Source organism: Glycine soja, chromosome 17 (genome assembly GCF_004193775.1).
Source record: "Glycine soja cultivar W05 chromosome 17, ASM419377v2, whole genome shotgun sequence".
In the NCBI taxonomy this organism is placed as follows: Eukaryota; Viridiplantae; Streptophyta; class Magnoliopsida; order Fabales; family Fabaceae; genus Glycine; species Glycine soja.
The window spans coordinates 15,526,816-15,548,736 of record NC_041018.1 but is presented as its reverse complement, the minus strand read 5'-3'; the positions used below and the strand labels follow the sequence as shown (position 1 = coordinate 15,548,736).

Sequence of the window (21,921 nt, the reverse complement as noted above, 5' to 3'; positions counted from 1 at the left end):
ACACGAATTCTACAAGTCTCCTTTTCATTAGTAATGTCCATAATGGAGTTGGGCTTACGTGCCATGATGAACTATTACATAGATAAGCATTAAAACATGACTAAATAAATAATCTATAAACTCAAGATACAAAGTAAAAAAAAAAAAGAACTTTTTAATCTACCAAAAAAGGATAAACAATGAAGTTAGAAACAAAAGTACACAAAGGATATCCATAAAGAGAGAGAATGTCATTTTCGTAACTATACAATGAAAGGAAAGCAAGTTATTAATGACCCAAAAAAATGATAAACCCAGATTACACATATTATGGAAGATAATAGGTTTAACATAAATAAAGAGGTAACTAAAGAGTAAGAGAGGAAGATGGCAAAATGAGGTTTCAACATTCACACTAACCTTGAAAATGAAATGGACTTGTAAGAGTAAGAGTGTGAAGAGTGAATCGAAACGGAGAGAGGAAGACGAAGAGTAAGCGAGTGGAGAGGTATAAAAGGAATTGAAAGAGTAGATGAAAAGGTTTAAAGGAAAACAAAATACAATGATGTCCTACTCCACTTTCGGTGAAATTAGAAAATAAACAAAAGAGAAGATATGCTACTCTATACTCTTTGAACACAAATGTTAAGACTTTTAAATGGACTAATGGTCAAATTGGTACTTTGGACATTTTAAGAGTTTACAATATTTGTTTGGTTTTATTTGATGCTAACTTTGAATTAGAATGTGACAAGAATTTGGATTATTTTTTTCTTTTATTTGAAGCTAACTTTGAAGGAGAAGGTGACACATATGTATGTAGGTACATTCTTTTACTACAAAGAGTAGATACTTACCCATTTTAATTATTTTAGTTATTACATATAAATTTTTTACTTCATTTTAGTTCTTATAATTTTGAACAATGGAGACTAAAATAAATTTAAAAATATTCCTATAGGGATTAAAACAATTAATTTCCGATTAAAGGAACTAAAAACTTAAAAATTATATAAGTATTGTGAGCATGAGGTTTTGTTTCGAGATTTCCTTCTATTTATTAAAGGAAAAAAATATGATATTGAAATTTTCTTATAAAATTAAAATAATAAATTCATTCACTATTTATTTTTATTCCAATAAAATAAATTTAGAAACTAATTAAATCAACTATAAATTAATTGAAATAATTAGTCAAATATAACCTCATGAAAGAAAACACTTGTTAACATTATTCATATTTTATTCAAGATATTCAAAGAATATTAATTATATAATTAAGAAGAAATAAAAATAAAAAATACTATTTTTCATTGAATAAAAATGGCAACAATTATTACGTTTAAGACCTTACTAGTTTCGAAATCAAAATAATTTTCTTAAAAAAATTCAAAAAATATTTTTATTAAAATATATTCATGCATAGCTAAATATAATAATTTTTTTTGTTTTATTTATCTATTTTTATAAGAATTTTTTCAAATTATCTTTTGCATTAATTAATTTTTATCAAAATAATCCTTATTGTTTTGTAATAGATATTATATATTTAAAAATAAATATATTATCTCTATTAAATAAAAAGACTAATGCTTAAACTAATTAAGTGTGAAAAATAATTAAGTGAAAAAAGAAAAATTATGAATCTCAATACACTTAAAAATAATTTTTGTAAAATAATATAAATTTTTAATAAATTTAATACTACTAATCATAACTAATTTTCTTAAAGAAATATGTGAATTAGTTTAATGACTCTTGGATTTAAGAGGGAGTAATTAATAAACTCCTACCTTTATTTTTTAACGTATTTTAACACATTTTTTAATTTTTTTTTATTAATTACTACTCCCACCATTTATTAGGAAGCACTATATAGAAATTGGTAAGACTTGCTAGTTGCTAGTTGCTACTAGGCGGTTAGAAGTTTAAGCCTCGTTGACCTTAATTAGTGACTTCACCCTTTTCATTGATTAGGTAATAAATGAGTCTACACACTTTAATTTCTCAGTAAACAGGGATTAGGGAAATCAAATCTCTCTACCCAATAGCCTTTGCACGTGTACCCCCTCTAGTTTCGCTGCTACTATAATCCCAATTATCACCTTCTTAATCCCAATTTACTCATAAACTCAATAATAATAAATAAATAAACTGAACGATTCAATTCAACGTTGAGCATTGCCATCACCATCATCACCCTTCACTACCCTCTTCATTCTTTCTTTCTAATTCTAGCTTCCAAGCAACTCAACATTATTAGATTCAAAGTTTCGTCACAATCTTCCACTTTCTCTCTCTTTGACTTAGAGAGAGAGAGAGAGAGAGAGAGAATGAAGCTCTCGTCGTTGCAGCAGAGCTACCTCAACCGCCGGAGCAACAGCTTCAGAGGATCGCTGCCGTTGGACTCCTCCGCCGAAGTCTCCGGCAAGTCGCCGGCGGCGAGCACCTCCTGGCTCCTCCTCCACGCCGCGTGCTGCCTCGTCAGCGTCGTCATCGGCTTCCGCTTCTCCCGCCTCGTCTTCCTGTTCCTCTTCTCCGCTGCCTCCCGCGGCGGCGGCGAAATCTCCGCTCCATTCGTCGTGCATTCCGCCCTCGCCACCGCCAGCCCGATCGCGAAGAGCATCGCGGCGACTCCGGCGAACCATACCGCCGCCGCCAGGCGTGTGGTGGTCGGGCGGCACGGGATCCGAGTCCGGCCGTGGCCGCATCCGAATCCGGAGGAGGTGATGAAGGCGCACCGCATAATCGAGAGAGTCCAGAGGGAGCAGAGGACGCTGTTCGGAGTGAAAATGCCGAAAACGGTTATTGCAGTCACGCCGACGCACGTGCGCACGTTCCAGAAGCTTCACTTGAGCGGCGTCATGCACTCGCTCATGCTCGCGCCGTACGAAGTCGTTTGGATCGTCGTGGAGGCCGGACACGTCACCAATGAGACCGCTTCCATTATAGCCAAGTCAGGACTCAGAACCATCCACGTTGGCTTCAATCACCGAATGCCGATTTCGTGGAACGATAGACACAAATTGGAGGCTCGAATGCGCCTTCATGCTTTAAGGTCAACATTTCTGCCTTTTTTTTTTAATTCCAATGCTTATATTTTCAATTTGAGATATACTGATTTTCCCGCTAATTGGCGCATAAGACACAATTGCTCCACATAATGAATAGTTTGTTACCTATAATAGTCTTACCTGGCTCAAATAGGATTGCATCCGTTTGAAGATTAAAATTAAAAGCATTTGTAATTGCATGGTTTTGAAGATTTAGTTTGTTGTTATTTAAAATATTTGATTTGATTGATTTGTCGTCGGGTGGAACAGGATTGTGAGAAAAGAGAGGCTGGATGGAATTGTGATGTTTGCGGATGATAGCAATATGCATAGCATGGAGCTGTTTGATGAGATTCAAAGTGTGAAGTGGATAGGTGCAGTTTCGGTTGGGATTCTTGTCCATTCAGGTGGTGCAGATGAATCTTCGACCCTACAGGGTGAGGAGGAGGCCCCGCCAATGCCAGTGCAAGGTCCTGCTTGTAATGCGACCAATAATTTGGTTGGGTGGCATACCTTTAATAAGTTGCGATATGCTGGCAAAAGTGCAGTTTACATAGATGATCTGGCACCTGTGTTGCCCAGAAAACTTGAGTGGGCTGGGTTTGTGTTGAATTCCAGGTTGCTTTGGAAGGATCTTGATGATAAGCCGGACTGGATTAAGGATCTTGAAGAGTTAGATGGGATTGATGAGGATATAGAGAGTCCACTGTCTCTGCTCAGGGAGACTCATGTGGTTGAACCACTTGGGAGTTGTGGACGCCAGGTTTTGCTTTGGTGGCTGCGGGTTGAAGCTCGCACAGACAGCAAATTCCCTGCTCAGTGAGTCATCTTCTCTCAATTACCTATGATTTACTGTTATAAAGTTTCCCCTTGAAACAGCTTACTTGACTGGTATAAAGAAATAGTACTTAAGTTAAGTCTATATTGTTCTTTTTAGTCATATATGTGATTTTGTGTGGGATTAGTTTTGTGATGCTGCTGGTGCAACAGATGAAAGCTAGAAGTCGACATTAACAGAAAATTAGAGTGTTCAACACTTTAGATTGAGATATTTAATTTTCTTGGTAGTATGCTAAAATAAAAGGATATACAATGCAATTGGTGTTTCTATGGTTAATATGAACCTGACTGCATTACTTCAATTGGCTACTGATCAGTAGAAGATTCAGATTCATTGCTGGCATGCGAGTGTCCAGCCTTGATTTTGAGTCAATTCGTGAACACTATGTAAGAGTTCAACCTTCACTACTAACATGTGACTATGTAGTGCCTAGCCTTAATTGTGGACTTATTTGTTACTGCTGTCTGCCTTCATTGTTGACACATGAGTTCACAGCCTTTGTTGTAGACCTTTCTATTGATTCTCCTGCCTTTGTTGTAGACCTTTCTATTGATTATCCTGCCTTCATTGTGGACATATAACTGGTCAAGTATGAGACCTGGTTCACTCAACCAAATCTCACTGAAACTTGACTACTAGATCACCTCAAACATATACTAGTATTTTGAAAGGGTTTGTTTATAGCAAACTTAAAGCTTAGTAAGCTCTAGTTCGATGGGCAATGTCAGAATGTCTCATAAATATCAATTTTGTATTTAAGAATTATTTGGAGTATTTAATAATATTTAGATTGTATCCTAAAACATTTTAGGGTTTCTTAAAGATTATCTCTTAGGACTAGTTTCCCCATTTTCTAAGTTTCAATAGTACCTAATATTTCATTATTTGTTTTTCTATTTAGTTAGGGTTATTAGTATGAGAAAAAAAGGTTATGCACTGACAGTGTAAAAAGTTTTACATAGTCATCTAATCGCAATCCACCATATATGGTAAGTTTGTTGACTTTTAAAATAATGATCTTAAAATAATTCAAATGGTGATTTGTGATTGAATGATGGTATAAAGCTGTTTTACACCATCAATGCATAGACATTAAACTCTATTAGTATTAAAAAAAGTGAGTACTTTAGGTTTTAACATAACATTACATCTTATTGTAGACTACACAATTTCAACATTGCATGATCATAATGATATATTCTACCTCCATTCCATATGTATCGATGTTTAAGGATAAAGCACACAGATTAAAGAGCATTTACTATATGTGAAATATTGTTGTATTTGGACTGAAGTATTCTTATTTAATATCCCATTACTTGTGATAAATTACTATTGTAGCAATTATTAAATAGGGATATTGGGGGGGAAAAATTTAGCAAGACTTTATATTTATAAAATACCAATAGTTTTGAAAAAAAAGAAGGCTAAAACATCAATAGATATGAAATAGAGGTAGTAGTAGACACGTATATACTACTTAATAAGGAAATATAATGTGGTTGAGGGAGATTACAGGCTTTTCGGTGTAGATTGCAGGCTTTCCATGTGTCTGAACTCAAAATATCAAAATTATAACAAGGAATTTGTGATATAGTGATTTATTTGGTGCTAGGTACTCCATTAGCTCCAAATTGCAGAGAAATAGGTTCAGTTAAGTCCTTTTATATCACATGTTAAATCAATATCAATAACTTGAACCATTTTTTGTGATAGCTGATAGCTCCTTTAAATAGAATTGTAGATGGGTTCTGTTACTTGTACCCATTTCTCCAACAACTCTCATTGCCACTATTCAATTAATTTTCTTTTTTCATTCTCTTCATTTTTCTCCTACCTTTGGCTCATAAAGCTTGTGTTAGCTTGTGAGATAATTTTTCTTGTGCAACAATCATTTCTCATTGTAGATTTCCTTTTCCCATCAAATGCTAGAAACTACAGGACACAAAAGTCATGTTTGTTTTCACACTTAGCTGAACTCTTTAGAAGAAAACCAAATAGCATCTAACTGTACAACCCAATGTTGTTAGATGGAAATTTTTAGTTGATATCTTAGAGAATATGCCACTGGATTTTTGTCCATGACTTCCTGAATGTTTGATGGTGAATGTTGGGCTTAGGATCTCTGTGTCTTTGTCCAGTGAATTATCAGAATATGCTACTGTACAACTTGTCCATGACTTCCTGGATATTTGATTGTGAATGTTGAGCTTAGGATCTGTGTCATAGTCCAGCGAATTTTCAGAATATTTTCCTACATTTGTATGTGTAGTCACTTGTCATAAAAGCAAGTATTCTGGCATCATCTTTTCTAAAGTTCTTCACTCAGTGAATGCAAATAAAAAAGTGAACAGTGATTAAAATGCTAACTATAAATTAAGTTATACTCCCTCTGGTCTCAGATTATAAGTAAAAAAAAAATTATTTCACATTATTAAGAAAATTAGTTGACTTAATTAAATTGTGTCAATCCCAATTAAAAAATAAACTTTTTTCCTAAATTATTCTTCATTGGAATTTGATATCAAGCATAAAAAATAGTCTTCGGAAATAAAACCCCTATTATATGAAAAGTATTTTGAAAATAGTATCATTAAATAAGGCGAAATTAGTTAAGATTTTTTTATATTTGAGACCAAGATACAACGAATTTGTTTGCTTACATTCGAGACTGGAGAGAGTAACTTGTAAGGTCCTTTAACAGTGAAAAACTGTTGATGTTATTTATCATTTCTGTTTTACTCATTTCAGGTTTTTTCAACAAGTGATAATTTTGAAGAACACATGGTTGTGTGCTCATAAAGTTAAACTATTCTTATATGATCTTACCCATGATTATTCTTATAGTTGATTATAATCATATATTCATGACCTTCCGTTGTTTTTTCTTGGTTTTCATTCTTCATTGAGTTGTTTGTTGTTTGACTTCTGAAATATCAACCTGCCAGCTACTTAGTTCCCTCAAAATCTGATGTCATTTTTCAAATGTGTGGAGTATGATATCTCTTTTTGTTTCATCCCTATAATTTCTCTGAAAATTTTTTATATATACGCATGCCCTATGTTTTTCTTGGTTTCTGTTTTCATTTACTTGTTTCTTCTGTTAATAGTTTGTTTCTGCCAGCTAATACCCTCAGAAAAGTCATTTCTCAAATTTCATGGCATCATTTTTTTTCATCCCTTCAATCTTCTCTGAAAATCATGAAGTTTATTTTCAGGGCACATCTCAATCAGATTCATCCAACAAATATAACCCGGTTCATATCTTCTTAGAACTTTAAATTACCATGTTTTCGGTGCATATGAGCATATCCCTGACCATTTGATGCAATTTCATGCAGATGGATAATCGACCCTCCTCTGGACATCACAGTCCCATCAAAACGCACTCCATGGCCAGATGCTCCTCCTCAGCTCCCAATCAATGAAAAAGAGCTACTTGGCACACAAGATCAGACGACCAAGCATTCTACAAAGACTAGAACATCTAGATCGAGGCGCACTCGAAGTAAGAGAAAGCATGATGCCAAAGTGATAGGTGTGCAAGTCTCTACACATTCTGAACAAAACTGAAATGTTAATATGTGCATTTTAGAAATACACTGTGCCTTGTGGTTACGAAACTGCTGCTCCTCGTTGACAAGAATCTGGATTGAACAGATGAAGAAGCTCATGTTCTTACTGGATAGGAATAGGAATAGGAATAGGATTCATATACTGCGTGTAGTTACTACGGTGGACCAGCATATGTGCATTCGAGTCTGATTTCAACAATTTTTTTCTATATTGTTTTTTCCCTCATTTTTTTGTTGGGGTGATATATATATTTGTTCGCCTGAAAGGTAATGTCAACTTTGTTCTGCAGCATTTGCTTCATCAGAGGAAGCTTGTATAATTTTTCTTCAATCTTTTCAATGAAATAGAAATTCTTCTTCACAGGAATATATCCACAGTTGCCTTTTCTTTTCATTTTTTTTTTTAAATTTGTTTGTTGATTCCTCTTCTTGTTTTCCTCAACTGGTAGATTTCATTAGTCATAGTAGAGTTACAGAGTTATCCACGAAGCTCCTCACAATCTCACATAGGCCATAACCCTTACACGGCGAATCCATGAAAACTAAGTCAAGTTTTGTAAATGGAATTGTTATTCTGTACCTTGTGTTGGATTATCAATTATCATCTAAGCACATATACATTTTTAATGTAAAGACACAACATTTTCAAAGGTACATTTTATACACGAGTTAAGTAATCTTGCCAAATAAGAATTTTAGTACTTACGAAAAATCATGCCTAACTTCTCATGTAAAAACATAGTAAAAGAAAAGCGTAGAATGATTTTGTTTTATACCTCATTTCATAAAATTGGAAATCACTGCCCGATTGATGACTCTATATTCAATATAATGACATTGATTTATTTTTAACAAATTCTTATTTGTTTAATATAATAACAATTATTATCCTTTTTAATTCCAATTCATTTTTAACTTATCCTTGTCTTGCAATCATTTTAAGTCCATGTCTTAAACTTTATAGAATAATAATTGTGTAAATACATGAAACAATTTTAAAAAATATTTCGAAACATAATTATCATTTAGAGCAGCATAAAAAAATGTTATAGTAAATTTGTTGATTAGTTATTCTAAAACACTTTTTTATGAGCTTTTTTCTAAATCACTTTAAACATGTTTGTTTCCTTGTGAATAAATGGTGTTTGCTCCTTTTCACACAAGTTATTAAAAAAAAAGAGTTCTAACACTATAAATGAAAAGAGTTTTTCTCATTAAGAATATTTATATTATTAAATCAAATATTTCATTCCACAATAATATCATCAACTAAAGTGTGATTTATAAATCATGATTTCTAATGATAAAAAAACCATTATAAGTCCATGCATATTTTATAAAATCATCATCCGATAAATAAAACTGTCATAAATTATACTTATTTTTTTTATAACATAGATCGGGCAATATTCTAACACCATAGCACATGACATGAAGATTCAAACCAATCTAGAATCTATCTTCCTCGGGACTAGTTTGTTTAGCATTGGCAGCATACCCCTGAAATGTCATCTTATGTTGGCCTGACCACAATTTTGCATTTTCATGCCATTTGAAGAATTGAGTATTCATGGATTCATTGAATTAATCCCTGGGTTTCATATTATACGTAGCATGCCTCTTCAAGGTGTTTTAGTTTGAATATATTTATTATTTTAAAAAATAAGAAAGTAATAATTATTTTTTAATAATACCCTCATTTCTTGGTATCACATCTCGAGTCTTGAATTATTCAAACATGATTTTTGCATTGATCAAGATGTTTGGATGTGTGTGGAAACATGATTTTGAATTTTGGACTCAAGTCTCTTTTAAGCAATTAAAAATAGCTTCTTCATCACCTTAAACTTGAGTTAAGAGGAAAAGGAGGAGAAGATTGAATATAGGGTTTTGATGATGCCAAAGTAGAATCAAACAACAAGGTTGTTTCAACAAACATTCAAAGGTTAAGCATTGTTTTAAGATTAATACAAGATTGTTTCAACAAACATTCAGAGGTTAAGCATTTCTTCAAGAATAATTCAAGGTCAAAGCAAACAAAATCAAGAAAAAGATAAGACCTCAAATAATCTCATTGGTTGATCAAGCTTTTGCCTCAAAACACATTGTTTCCAACATCCAAGGCTTTAGTAATCGATTATCAGGCAGTGTAATCGACTACTAGAAGATAATTTTGAAGCAAAGGGTTTAAAAAGGTTTTTGAATTTGAATTTTGAATCATGTAACCGATTACCAGATGTTTGTAATTGATTACCTGCAACGGCACTTCAGAAAACACTTTAAAAACACATGACCCTTCAAAATATAACTGTGTAATCGATTACCAGAAACTTGTAATCGATTACCAGTGAAGAATTTCATAAAAAAAAATTTAAAAAGACACATCTCTTCAAACCATTTTGAAAAGGCATTATATGTGTCTAACTTCGAAAAGCAAGAGAGAGATATTCTAAGAGAACTTAATTGTGAAATGCTCTCTCAACAATTCTTGGACAAACAGTTGCAAATCTATTGAGAATTCATCTAGGAACTTCAAATTGTATTATCATCTCTAAAAGAGAGAAATTCCTCTACGAACTTCAATTTGTATCATTCACTCTAAAGGAGAGAAATCTTTTTGTTCATTTCAGAAAGTCAGTTGTAATCAAGAGACGGGTTGTCTCTTGGATTGTGAGAATTGTAATCAAGAGACGGGTTGTCTCTTGGAGAATCTTTGAACACGAGGGTGATCTCAATGTGTGTTCAAAGTCTATAAAGGATTTACAGAGATAGTGAAAAATCCCAAGTGGATTGCTTGAGGACTGGACGTAAGCACGGAAAGTGGTCGAACTAGTATAAATCGAGTTTGCATTTTTCTCTTCCCTTATCGTATTTATGTTATTGCAATCAATTTTGTCATATTTAAAGAACATTATTTTGATTGTTGTTTTTTTCTTCTACATTTTGAGTCTATCATTTAAAAGGGGGTTAAAAATTTATTAGTGAAAATTTTAGAAACTTAATTCACCCCCTTAAGTTATTAAGGTCACTTGTCCAACAATGTTTATTTAAAATCAATTTGTAAAATCATGTTGGTTCAAAACAAACTTTACAAACACACACTAAGTAAGTTTATAATTATGTTCTAAATTTTTAATAAGGATAGTTTTGTATAAAAAAAGCTATTTTATCATAATAATTTGTAAAATTAATTTTTCTAAAATAAAGTTACATTATCTTAAAAGATAAACAAAAATAAGAGACATATTTTAAAGGTTGGGATGAAACCATTCCTAATTCGGTGTTTAGGATTCTTGTAGTTATAAATTAAACTGCATGCGATACAATTATAATGAGAAGGTAGGTATTTAAAATATAAATATATTTTACTTTAATATTAAAGAAAAGAAACAGTTTAAATGATCAAGATTCTTACCGTTCATTAACTAGTGTAGCATAATTGATTAAAAAATTAAGATAGGAGTGAAGCAACAAATAATTGTTTCAGCTTTTCCATAATGCCATCATAATTATATATACTAAAATCAATTCACATTTATTATCCAAACGCACAATATATTAAAGAGTCTAGAATCGCTTAAAATTTCATCTAAAGACGTATTTATGATGCTTCTGAGATTTGATGGATTACAAAATCAAGAGATTTACATCTTTTAAAGAATTGAATAAAATGACAAAATAAATCAGAAAATATTCTTAAAAAATACATACATTCCAACCAGATCCATCCAGAAAACCATATATAGAACTAACTTGGCCAGTTCTGTGAATGAGATGCAGCTGAAGAGCTATATGGACCAATAATGTTTCAAAAAAATTATCACTATCTATCTACATACAATTTGTGACACCTTGCAAATATTTAAATGGTATGATATAGTTCCAAATAAGATATTACTATTATTTAATTCTTATGATGATAAGGGTGAATTTCTTATTTCCAAAGTCAGGGGAGCCATGCCCATGAATCATGAGTTCCCAAGTGCTAGAAAGTTGGACAGTTATATGATCTGATTCTGATCCATTCCACCCTTGTGATCAGTTGCGGCTGTGTCAGATGCCAATCAATCAGACTCCACCACCGACCCCTTTGCAAGTTGTGGATATGTGCCCATTGCGCAGGAATCACAAGCTTTTTTCAAGTCACACACAACTTCTTTTTCGGCCAATTTTAATTTTTAATTTATTAATTTTTATCAATTAGAGGGATTGAATTTGTGGTTTTTCTTTTTAGCTTTTTTTTTCTTCTTAATCGCTTCTTCAATTTTGTATCTCCAAGTCACACGACTTATCTTATCTGCTCTTATCAGAGCTTAATTCACTTGACCATAAGCTAACCAATTATATATATATATATATATATATATATATATATATATATAGCTAACCAGCAATCTTTATCTTCCCATGTATGTTTGGATTATATTCATAATGAAAAATAATTAATTATTTTTATGGTAAAGATAAAACAATAATAATATCTTTTACTTTTAAGAAATAGAATTGATTGCTGGTGTTATCAAAACATACTACTGGTCTAGCCATAAGCAACTAAAGAGCACTTAGTCTCCCAAACCGAAAGTAAAAGGTAAAAAGGCTTTTCGTTAAGGTTTGGAAGATGAAAGGAAAGGTAGGGATTCGTTCCCTTCATTGCAAGGCCATGCTATTAGCCTATCACACATACCAATATTCATGAAGCATTATTTCATTATGAGTAATATTATATCTTTTTTATTATATTCTCTAACAAATTCTCCTAATATTTTATAGAAAGTAAGCATTAAATAAAAAACAAATATATTTAATAATTTGAAAAGATAAAATATATTTAATTTTTTCAAATTTAGTTTTGGAAAGTTTATTTCACGGCTAGTTAATTATTCTCGGAAATATAAGACCAAAAAATTATTTCACATTTGTTAAGAGATAATAAAAAAATTAATCATTAATATATTTTAGAAATAAAAACATTTTAATAATTATAATATATATTCTAAAAAAATTTAACAAAACACAAAGTACTCATCGATCGTCCAACAAAAAAGCCGCCGAGAAGCTCGGAGATGGATTAACCACAAAGTAAACGGTATTCTTCTTCTCGAAGAAATCTGTTAGTGACAGCCATACTATTTTTTTTTTCGTTAACATATTTATTAGTATAGATACCTACTTTGTGGATTACGAATTTCCCTCCAAACAATTTAATTTATTGTTTTTTTAGGGAAATTTCCTCTTTTAATTATATTTTTTCATAAATAAAACTTGATATGAAGACTTTGTTTGACATCAAACCAATATCACGGACTATCAACTTGTTAGTAACCAATAGTCACTACCATACTATTAGTACATCATCATAATGTGTAAATTGCAACAGAAAAACATAAATAATAGAAAAATGATAAATTCTTTACTGGCAATAAGAAGAATATATTTTTGTGACTTTTATAATATATATTTTATAAGTTTAATGGTAATAATATACCGATAGTATAAAATAATTTTAGTATAATCTATCTTTTTTTTTGTTTTTTTATTAGGCTACTTCATAATATTAATCACGTAGCTTTCAACAATAATATCAAACAAGCTAGTATATATATATATTAAAAGATCATGTTAATTTTAATAATTAAAGTAATTAATGTATGACATAACAATCATGACATTGATGATTGTTATGTAAGTGATAAGTTTATGATATCTTATGATGAAATAAATTAAATAAGATATTTTATTTTTGGTGACGAGACAATAACGATTATATAACAAAAATGATCATGATGGTAATGATAGTTACGTGGGTGATAAGTTTGGGATATATATATATATATATATATATATTGAATGATTTAACTTAATTTCTTATCTTTTTCAATCTATCATTTTCAACATAACTAGTTCTAACTTAAATTTAAATGTTTTAAAAATAAAATTATCAATAATTAAAAATAAAAACATATCACAACATAAATTATTTATCATAAATTTAAAATTTAATTATTGATGATTTTCCTTTAAAATATATTTAAATTCAAGATAGAATTAAATATGTTAAAAAATAATATATTAAAAGAGATAACATTAAGTTAAACTGTTTAATTGATATTAAAATATCATTATTTTATTAATATATTTTGTTATTTTTTCTCGTAGAAATACTAAAAGGAGTATTGTATAGTGGTAGTACTTTCAAATAATTAAATTATTTTATTGAAAGCAATCAAGCACAACAAATGCAATAACATGATAATACATGTAGTTATATTATTATTATTTTTAATTTTTGTAAGAATAGTAAAAAAAAAATGGAAGAATAGTAAACTGCTAGTATCAAATAGTAACTGCCTTTGTATATTCACGAATTAATTAATACGCCAATATAATGAAATGAATAGATACTGATTTCCATAATCCTAGATTTCAATTATTCAGCATATCAACTGATCAGAGGCCACGTGGTGTGGCAATTCTCTTTAATTGCGTTACATTTCCAATTTCCATCACCAATGTATTCAATTCAAACTATTCATATTCATTTACCACTTGCCTAAGTTTCATCAACCCCCCTTCAAATATTAAACACTTTTTCTCCCTCTATATAACCTTACACTCCCCATTCTTCCCACCACCACCACCAACAACAACCTTTCAAACCCTCCAACCTTAGTTTCAATTCAAAACTTGTTCACCCTTTATTCTCTCCTCTTCCAAACATCAACCATGGCTTCAATAATGACCTTGATGATATCCACCTTGCTCTTTCTTTCTTTCACTTTGTCATGTGCTATTGACACCTCCACCATCACCAACTACACTGACAATGAGGTCATGACCATGTACGAGGAGTGGTTGGTGAAGCACCAAAAGGTGTACAATGGGTTGGGAGAGAAGGACAAGAGGTTCCAAGTTTTCAAAGACAACTTGGGGTTCATACAAGAGCACAACAACAACCAGAACAACACTTACAAACTTGGGTTGAACAAGTTTGCTGACATGACAAATGAGGAATACCGTGTCATGTATTTTGGCACCAAGAGTGATGCCAAACGCAGGCTCATGAAAACCAAGAGCACCGGTCACCGCTACGCGTACAGTGCCGGTGACCAGTTGCCGGTGCACGTGGATTGGAGGGTGAAGGGTGCAGTTGCTCCCATCAAAGATCAGGGAAGTTGTGGTGAGTTTTTTTTCCTATCATTTTGCCTTTTCTTATGGTAAAGAACTAAAGATAATGTTTGTTATCTAAGGATTTTAGATTTAGTAATCAGTTAGGGACTTGTTTTAAATTCAAGTGTAACAGCTTTTTTGCTAGCTAAGGTTACTTATCAGATAAGGCTTTGTTTTATAATTCAACTATAACAGCTTTCTCTAACTTTGATAAAAGATACCCCTTTTTCTTTTTAAATGTTTGTTTAGATATTTTAAACTGTTTTGAGATTTTTGTTAACAATATAAATAATTAACTTGATTGCATAGATTGTGAAGTAGCAATATCTTAAATTTAAAAAAGTGAGTATGATTAAATGTATTATTTTTAACCCAAAAAAAAAACTACGATCAAAGAAAAATATTGAATTAAATGTGGACAAATAGATTTTTATGTGTTTATAAGTTGATTGACATACTACCAAACACATATAGATCAACCTATGGAGTTATTTCAATTTAATTGCCTTTAGTGAAGAATACATGTGATCTAAAAAAAATACTCACTGCCGTATTATTTAAGTGGTGTTGAGTTTTTTTTTCTGAAAATTCAAAAGCATTTTAAGTATTACTTTTTGAATTCTGATGTTGAGTTGTTCTTGATTTAAATTTTTTTTTTTTACTTGATGCAGGAAGTTGTTGGGCGTTCTCAACGGTGGCCACAGTGGAAGCAATAAACAAGATAGTGACAGGGAAGTTTGTGTCCTTATCTGAACAAGAACTTGTGGACTGTGACAGAGCCTACAATCAAGGATGCAATGGTGGCCTTATGGACTATGCATTCGAATTCATCATTCAAAATGGTGGCATTGACACAGACAAAGATTACCCATACCGTGGCTTTGATGGCATCTGTGATCCAACTAAGGTCACTATACCAATCTTTGAAACAAGAAAGAAAAAAAAATCAACCTTGCCTGACACTAGTATGTTATTAAACTTAACATTTGATTTGTTTCTAATGATTTGAGTGGTTAATACTTCTGCAGAAAAATGCAAAGGCGGTGAACATTGATGGGTACGAGGATGTTCCACCGTATGATGAGAATGCCTTGAAGAAAGCTGTCGCTCGTCAACCCGTAAGCATTGCTATTGAAGCCTCTGGCAGAGCTTTGCAACTTTATCAATCGGTAAGCGTCTCACAGTGATTACTACATTGTTCCTAAGTGGTAATGTAAACACTATGCAAAGTGCAAACTCCAAAATTTATGAGAAGCTACTTGTCTAGCTCAATTGATTGAACAATGTGCATCAGTTGTTGGAAATCTCCCAGTACCTGTGTTCGATTCCTATGAAAAAAAAAATTGTTAAGAAGCTTGAGACTACAACATTCAACAATGTATAGATGTCATATGTGTGCTAACAATTTCTGGTTCTTTATTTTTTCAGGGTGTATTTACTGGTGAATGTGGGACAAGTTTAGACCATGGTGTGGTTGTTGTTGGATATGGCTCTGAAAATGGTGTGGATTACTGGCTAGTGAGGAATTCATGGGGCACTGGATGGGGTGAGGATGGCTATTTCAAGATGCAACGCAATGTGAGAACCCCCACGGGCAAGTGTGGAATTACAATGGAGGCCTCCTACCCAGTGAAGAATGGTTTAAACTCTGCTAATTCAGTTTATGAAAGCACTGAGGTGTATGTTAGCAGTGCTTGATATAACAACCTTCATCGTTATTTATGATCTTTGGAATTGGGAAGAGGAACAAGTGCTCAAGTTGCAAATGTTTCTGTTATCTTTGATGCTTCTATTGAATATGTCTGTTGGGCTATTCTTGTACATATATTTCTTCAGGTTAAAAAACTGAACCTGATTATCAATTTGTACTGGTTTTCACTCATTGTTATTCCATTTGAATGTTTTATCTGAAATCCTTAATGATATGGATGCGCTAGTTATATTTCTGAATTCTGATATGGATATTGAATGTTTGCCAAGACCCTATGCTTCTGTTCTTCAATATGAAAAACTCGGCAGTGTTAGAAATTCTCTAAATCAGCACCTCATTGTTCAAGGTTGATTCTAAAAGTTGGAAAATATTCTGGTACTACTCTCTAATTGCTTATCATTGTGCTATGTAAAAATTCAATTGAAGAACACCGGTCTACTATTAATTTAGCAGCAGTCTATATAGTTTATATTGCAGTTGTATTAACTGCAATAAAGATTCTTGATGCACTATATAAACTCTAGTACATGAAGAATTTATATTTCAGTTGCTACCAATGAAAAATTTCCTGCAGATTTTCTCTTTCCGGGATAACACTAACATACAAAACCAAAGACTATTGATATGCATGGAAGATGTCATACTGCTAGGCTGATAAATTAACACTAAAATCTGTGGCAGTAAGTATGAAAGAGTATGATTCAAAATTACCTTTTCATCATATGCTAATGACAAAGATTAGTGTTTTTCTGTTAAACGTATATGTAGCTGTTTCGAAAATGTGATCATGAATGAGAAAAGTCTGTACAAAGTTCATGTTGCTTGCTACAGTGGTGGATCAAGGGGACCAAGGAAAGTGACCCCAAGCACAATGCAAAATGGTGTCATTACAGTATGACTCAACCCAGCACATTGCATACCTACAGTTACCAACAATTTACAATTAAAGACTGGAACTAGATTCAAGAATCATGTCAATTGCAGGAATGACATTTTTGTCTTGTATCTTCTTGGGCAACTTTCATTAATAACTCTCCAATGGTTATGGCCTTGTGGATACGCGATTTAAATAATCAAAAATCAAATATTTTAAAGTTGTATCTAAAATGATTGGAAAAGTGGAAACAACACCATATATAATTTGATTATTTTGAGCAAATCCAAAATCTTTATAGACAAAACTAATCACTAGTTCTCAACCATGGGTTGAATGAAATCCTATACATAAATCAATTAATAGAAGAATAAAAAAAGATTTTATTATGTCACTTAAATTATATATAAATTCTCAAACTAAAGAATTAATAAAAACAAGTTCTTGATTACCAAGAATAGAATAATCGCTTAGAATAAAAAAATATTATATTTGTCGAGAAGTGCAAAATCGTATTCATACGATCTTCGTTGTCCGTTTTGATTAATTGAATTGTTTCTTTATAGATTTCAATACGCAGACTTTGTAGATGTATTTCCGGATATTCATTTAACATGTCATCTAAGAAAAACGATTCTTATGAATTTTTTTAAAATACTCTTTTCTTTAATGTCATTCAAGAAAATTTCAGATCACCGGGTGCCTTCAATACTCATTGGTGCTTTGTAGTTTACATTAGGAAAAGTTAAGGAATGTTTAGTTAACGAATAAAAAAAGTTCTTTTAGGTGTTAAACATATTTTTGGAGAGTAAATTCGGTTTCATCGCATGTTTTATTACCGTCAAAAATACTTTTGCACATTAAAATTTTGCTTGAAAGTTGAGTTTTATAGTAAAACTTAAATTATTTTTGCAAACACTTTGTAAGTTACATCCATAAATGAAATGCTTAACGGGCAAGTCCACCATGAAAACATAGGTGTTCAATTTCTAACTTAGGAAAACCCTTGAAAATTTTTAGGTACTTGTGAAAAAAGTTCAACAAGGGAACTTGGAAAAAAAATTGAAATATATAAGTTAATTTTAACTTACATGGAGAATTTAATTCAGTTTTATTTTATTTTATTCTCCTATAATCATTTGTTGAAAAATTTATCCAAAATGACTCTTGCATGAGCAAAACAAAAAGATAGATCAGTATAACTTCACTGCAAGAAATGAAAAAGATTTCATTCTACACAAGCTATCTATCTAAAATTCTCGTTATTTGATTACTAGTACTAATTCAAGAACGAGAGCCATTAGCCCACTTATATAGAAAGAAATAGAAAATAAAGGAGTAAAAGAAAACCCTCAGAAACTCCAATTATATCTCCCTAAACTGAATCTTTTACTAGGGCCTAAAAACATCCAAGACATCCCGTTGGTGTCCACACAAGACCTCAAAAGCAACTTTCTTCAGCTTCCATCAAATCCTCAGATTGCTCCAGCTGTCAAAATATACAGCAAATAATATCAAGCCACATGTTTGTTTGTGACCTAAATCAAGCAAATAAAATTCAATTAACCTGAAAATTTCAGTCCTCTGAAACTGAAAGGCTTGTGGTTTCTGGTGGTGCTCTCTTTACATCATAGCGCTGCAAGTAAAACAAACAAAACCAAATCTTTACCATTAGCAACAAAGATATGTTAAGAACACCAAATAATGGACCAAGCCATACAACACAACCTATGACAATAATTTTGCAGAATGAAAATGTTAGTTTACCTGTTTTCCAGATGAAAACGGTAAATATTTGTATTTAATCATATGAGATATCTGTCTCCTCATTGTAAGTGAGAATAGGACCACCCAGTAGAAGAGGAGTATAGGCCAGAACACAGGAACATCAAACACACTAAAGAAAGTCATCACAAATGCAATGCAAAATGCCTTCGTGATTGAGTACCTGTTCACACAGGAAACTTAAGCAGCTTCAGTAGAAGCAACATCTGCATGACAAAATCCTGAAGGCAAAAGCATGAAGTGACAAGTGAATGAAGAATTTGTACAACTTAGAAGCACAAATGCACAATACCCATCGAAAAAACATAAAAATGGCACCTTCTTATACTGAAAAATGTCTTTAGCTTAATGCAACAAAGTGAATACAAGTATACAACATTGTCAAATCCTCTTAAGTTGATACAACATTGTCAAATCCTCTTAAGTTGATACAACATTGTCAAATCCTCTTAAGTTGATACAACATTGTCAAACCCTCTCAAGTTCAAACTAGCAGAGCAAGCAATATGGGAGAAATGCTGGCAATGAACATAAGAAACCCATAGTTGTCACACATAATGCGGTGCTGATTCGTAACGTGAGCATTTTGGAGCAATTTCATTATTTTTGGGAATGAAAATCTAATTTTTTTGTGGGAAGAACTGACAGATCAAATCCATGTGCTACTTTCACATGTCTATTCTTTCAATTCCACATACAACAAGGTTTTAGAGAACAGTCCACAACCATGACTGCAATGTCAAGGTTTTGTTGTCCACGACTACAATTGTGGCTGCATCAACCACATTTATCAACAATTTCCTGTAATATAAAGGAACACGACAAAACTGGAACCATGGCTGCAATTTTAACCCCACCATATAATAACCATATCTTCCAGATAATCTGCTTTAACTTCCACGTGGCACTGGCTGAGTCTGGAGCAATAAAATGTTGTTAAATAGCCGCTATAGTGGTGCTATAGTGCTATTGCATTGTAGAGTTTCTTGAATTAGCGATTTCAACTTCTGTCACTATAGTGGCCACTATGAGTGTCATCATTGCGGCATGTGTCCTCTTATAATTTTTGGCATATCTTGCCAAACGAACTTTTGAGTTAATACCTAGCACCAGTCTCTCATCCCTACTCTGCACATTCAGTGCCATGTGTGAACTGTGAAGCTAGAGCAGAACACCAACTTTTGAGTTAATATTATGCCTATATTTCAATTTGCAAGAGACTTCCAGTATTTGCCCACAACGCTATCCATTACATGATATATCATATTATCATATTATTACCTTTCCATCATTTTTCACAATTGATAACACTGGTCTAGAGTAGAGGTGAGTGACTGGCTCTGCTCCCTCTTAACTAGTCGTTACTCTATTGTTACACTGACTTGAGTGCCGGAACTTCTGCAAGTGGTCATCAGCCCTTCACCCAACCTAGCACCAGTCTCACATCCCTACTCTGCACATTCAGTGCCATGTGTGAACTGTGAAGCTAGAGCAGAACACCAACAATTATCATACAAAACACCAAGGTTTTAAAATTGCTGCGGTTGCAGACAGAATTGCCATTTCTTCACAATCCTTAATACCGCAAAAAATTGTAGCCAAATCCGGGCACAATCGCAGTGCAGATAACCCACAAATTTCAACATTTTGGCTTCAATTGCAATTACCAACTGTTGTTTTTTCTTTTCTTAAAAAAAAAAAAAAAAAACTTGCAGAACTCAACCATGTAAATAACACTAAAACAGTAACCTCACAAAAAAAAGCTATAAAACCCCAAACAAAGCACAATAAGAAGCTTCGTTGTACCGTGGAATTAGGGTCCTGTGGTGATTACGAATCAAAATCGATTGGGAGATAAAAGGTGGGTTGAGGGGTTAAGGAAGAAGGAAAGAGAGGAAAGATTGTGGGTTCGATTTCCTATGCTAACAAAAAATTAACAATTAACATTTGCCGATAAAAAATAAATTAATCAAAATGGATTCTGAATTGGAGCAACTCTAATAAAATCCGAGAAGAAAAAAAACTAGGTATAAGAAGGTAGCAAAATAGCATACCAGAACTTGAACTCGGGGAGGCGGCGAACGAAGGGGCGAAACTCGTCGGAGGCGGCGATGGGGAGTATAGGGTCGTCGGCGTTGAGAATCGCGGTCTCGGGGTCCACCTGAGGGGAGAGGAACCCTATCAGAAGGTTGAGGATGTATATGCCTAAGCCGTACGAAACGACGTAGAAGCCTTCCACAAAGTACACGCGCAGCAAGTACAAAAGCGCCACCGCCGCGAACCCCAGCCACCGGCGTCCGACGTGCGGCGTCGATTTGTCCAGCAGGTGCTGGTACTGCCGCCACGCCGCGAACTTCCACCGCGACATGGCGGCTGTAGGTGATGCTCCGCCTCCGCCAGTATCCATCGTCGGTGGTACCCGCTCTGAATCTCTGGCTCCGATGTTCAACGATTTGTCGGTTTTATTCCCCTCGGGGCTGCGATTAAACTATGCTATACCCTCTTCTCTTGGTCTCAGTCCAAACTAAAATGACCAATACAACATTTTTTTTATATATTTGTACGCTAAATCCTTTTATATATACATATACATATATATATATATATATATATATATATATATAAGCTAAATTTTAATTTTAATTTTTTTATAATTTTGAATTGACAATTTTTGTCTACTACTTGTTCGGAATCAGTCATTTGGTTTTCTTATATTAAATAAATTTGTTTAATTTTTAAATGTTTATAATTAGAAAAAAAAACTAATAACTCTTGACATGTATCTATAATTTATCTATTTATAATAATAGATACGAAAATATCTTTAAAAAGAAAATGCACACAAGGCTTTCTCAGAAGTTCCATAAAATAAATTGCTTTGAAATAAAAAAAAATTATATGTAATATTTTACAAATAAATTGATTTGATTGAAATG

The 21,921-nt window shown here is 32.7% G+C and overlaps 3 protein-coding genes across 4 annotated transcripts; 2 read left to right on the top strand and 1 right to left on the bottom strand.

Annotated features, from left to right (window-relative positions):
* The first annotated feature begins 2,094 nt into the window (after window positions 1-2,094).
* LOC114394011 (probable beta-1,4-xylosyltransferase IRX14) lies at window positions 2,095-7,817 on the top strand. Of its 2 annotated transcripts, XM_028355549.1 has the most exons (4): window positions 2,095-3,037; window positions 3,303-3,851; window positions 7,092-7,130; window positions 7,215-7,817. In XM_028355549.1, the coding sequence occupies exons 1-4, from the start codon at window positions 2,313-2,315 to the stop codon at window positions 7,444-7,446; spliced, it is 1,545 nt and encodes a 514-aa protein (XP_028211350.1). In that variant the 5' UTR covers window positions 2,095-2,312; the 3' UTR covers window positions 7,447-7,817. The 2 variants fall into 2 exon arrangements, with proteins under 2 accessions (XP_028211350.1, XP_028211351.1); XM_028355550.1 differs by lacking the exon at window positions 7,092-7,130 and having other exon boundaries at window positions 2,105-3,037.
* A 6,212-nt stretch (window positions 7,818-14,029) lies between these two features.
* On the top strand, window positions 14,030-16,568 carry LOC114393422 (cysteine proteinase COT44-like). The gene is made up of 4 exons (XM_028354776.1): window positions 14,030-14,625; window positions 15,287-15,522; window positions 15,644-15,784; window positions 16,044-16,568. Exons 1-4 carry the CDS (start codon window positions 14,172-14,174, stop codon window positions 16,311-16,313), a joined length of 1,101 nt encoding a protein of 366 aa, XP_028210577.1. The 5' UTR covers window positions 14,030-14,171; the 3' UTR covers window positions 16,314-16,568.
* A 1,806-nt stretch (window positions 16,569-18,374) lies between these two features.
* LOC114393423 (protein RER1A-like) lies at window positions 18,375-21,535 on the bottom strand. The gene is made up of 4 exons (XM_028354777.1): window positions 21,040-21,535; window positions 18,968-19,148; window positions 18,768-18,836; window positions 18,375-18,689 (listed from the first exon to the last, which is right to left on the bottom strand). The coding sequence occupies exons 1-3, from the start codon at window positions 21,390-21,392 to the stop codon at window positions 18,777-18,779; spliced, it is 594 nt and encodes a 197-aa protein (XP_028210578.1). The 5' UTR covers window positions 21,393-21,535; the 3' UTR covers window positions 18,375-18,689; window positions 18,768-18,776.
* Between the last annotated feature and the right edge of the window lie 386 nt (window positions 21,536-21,921).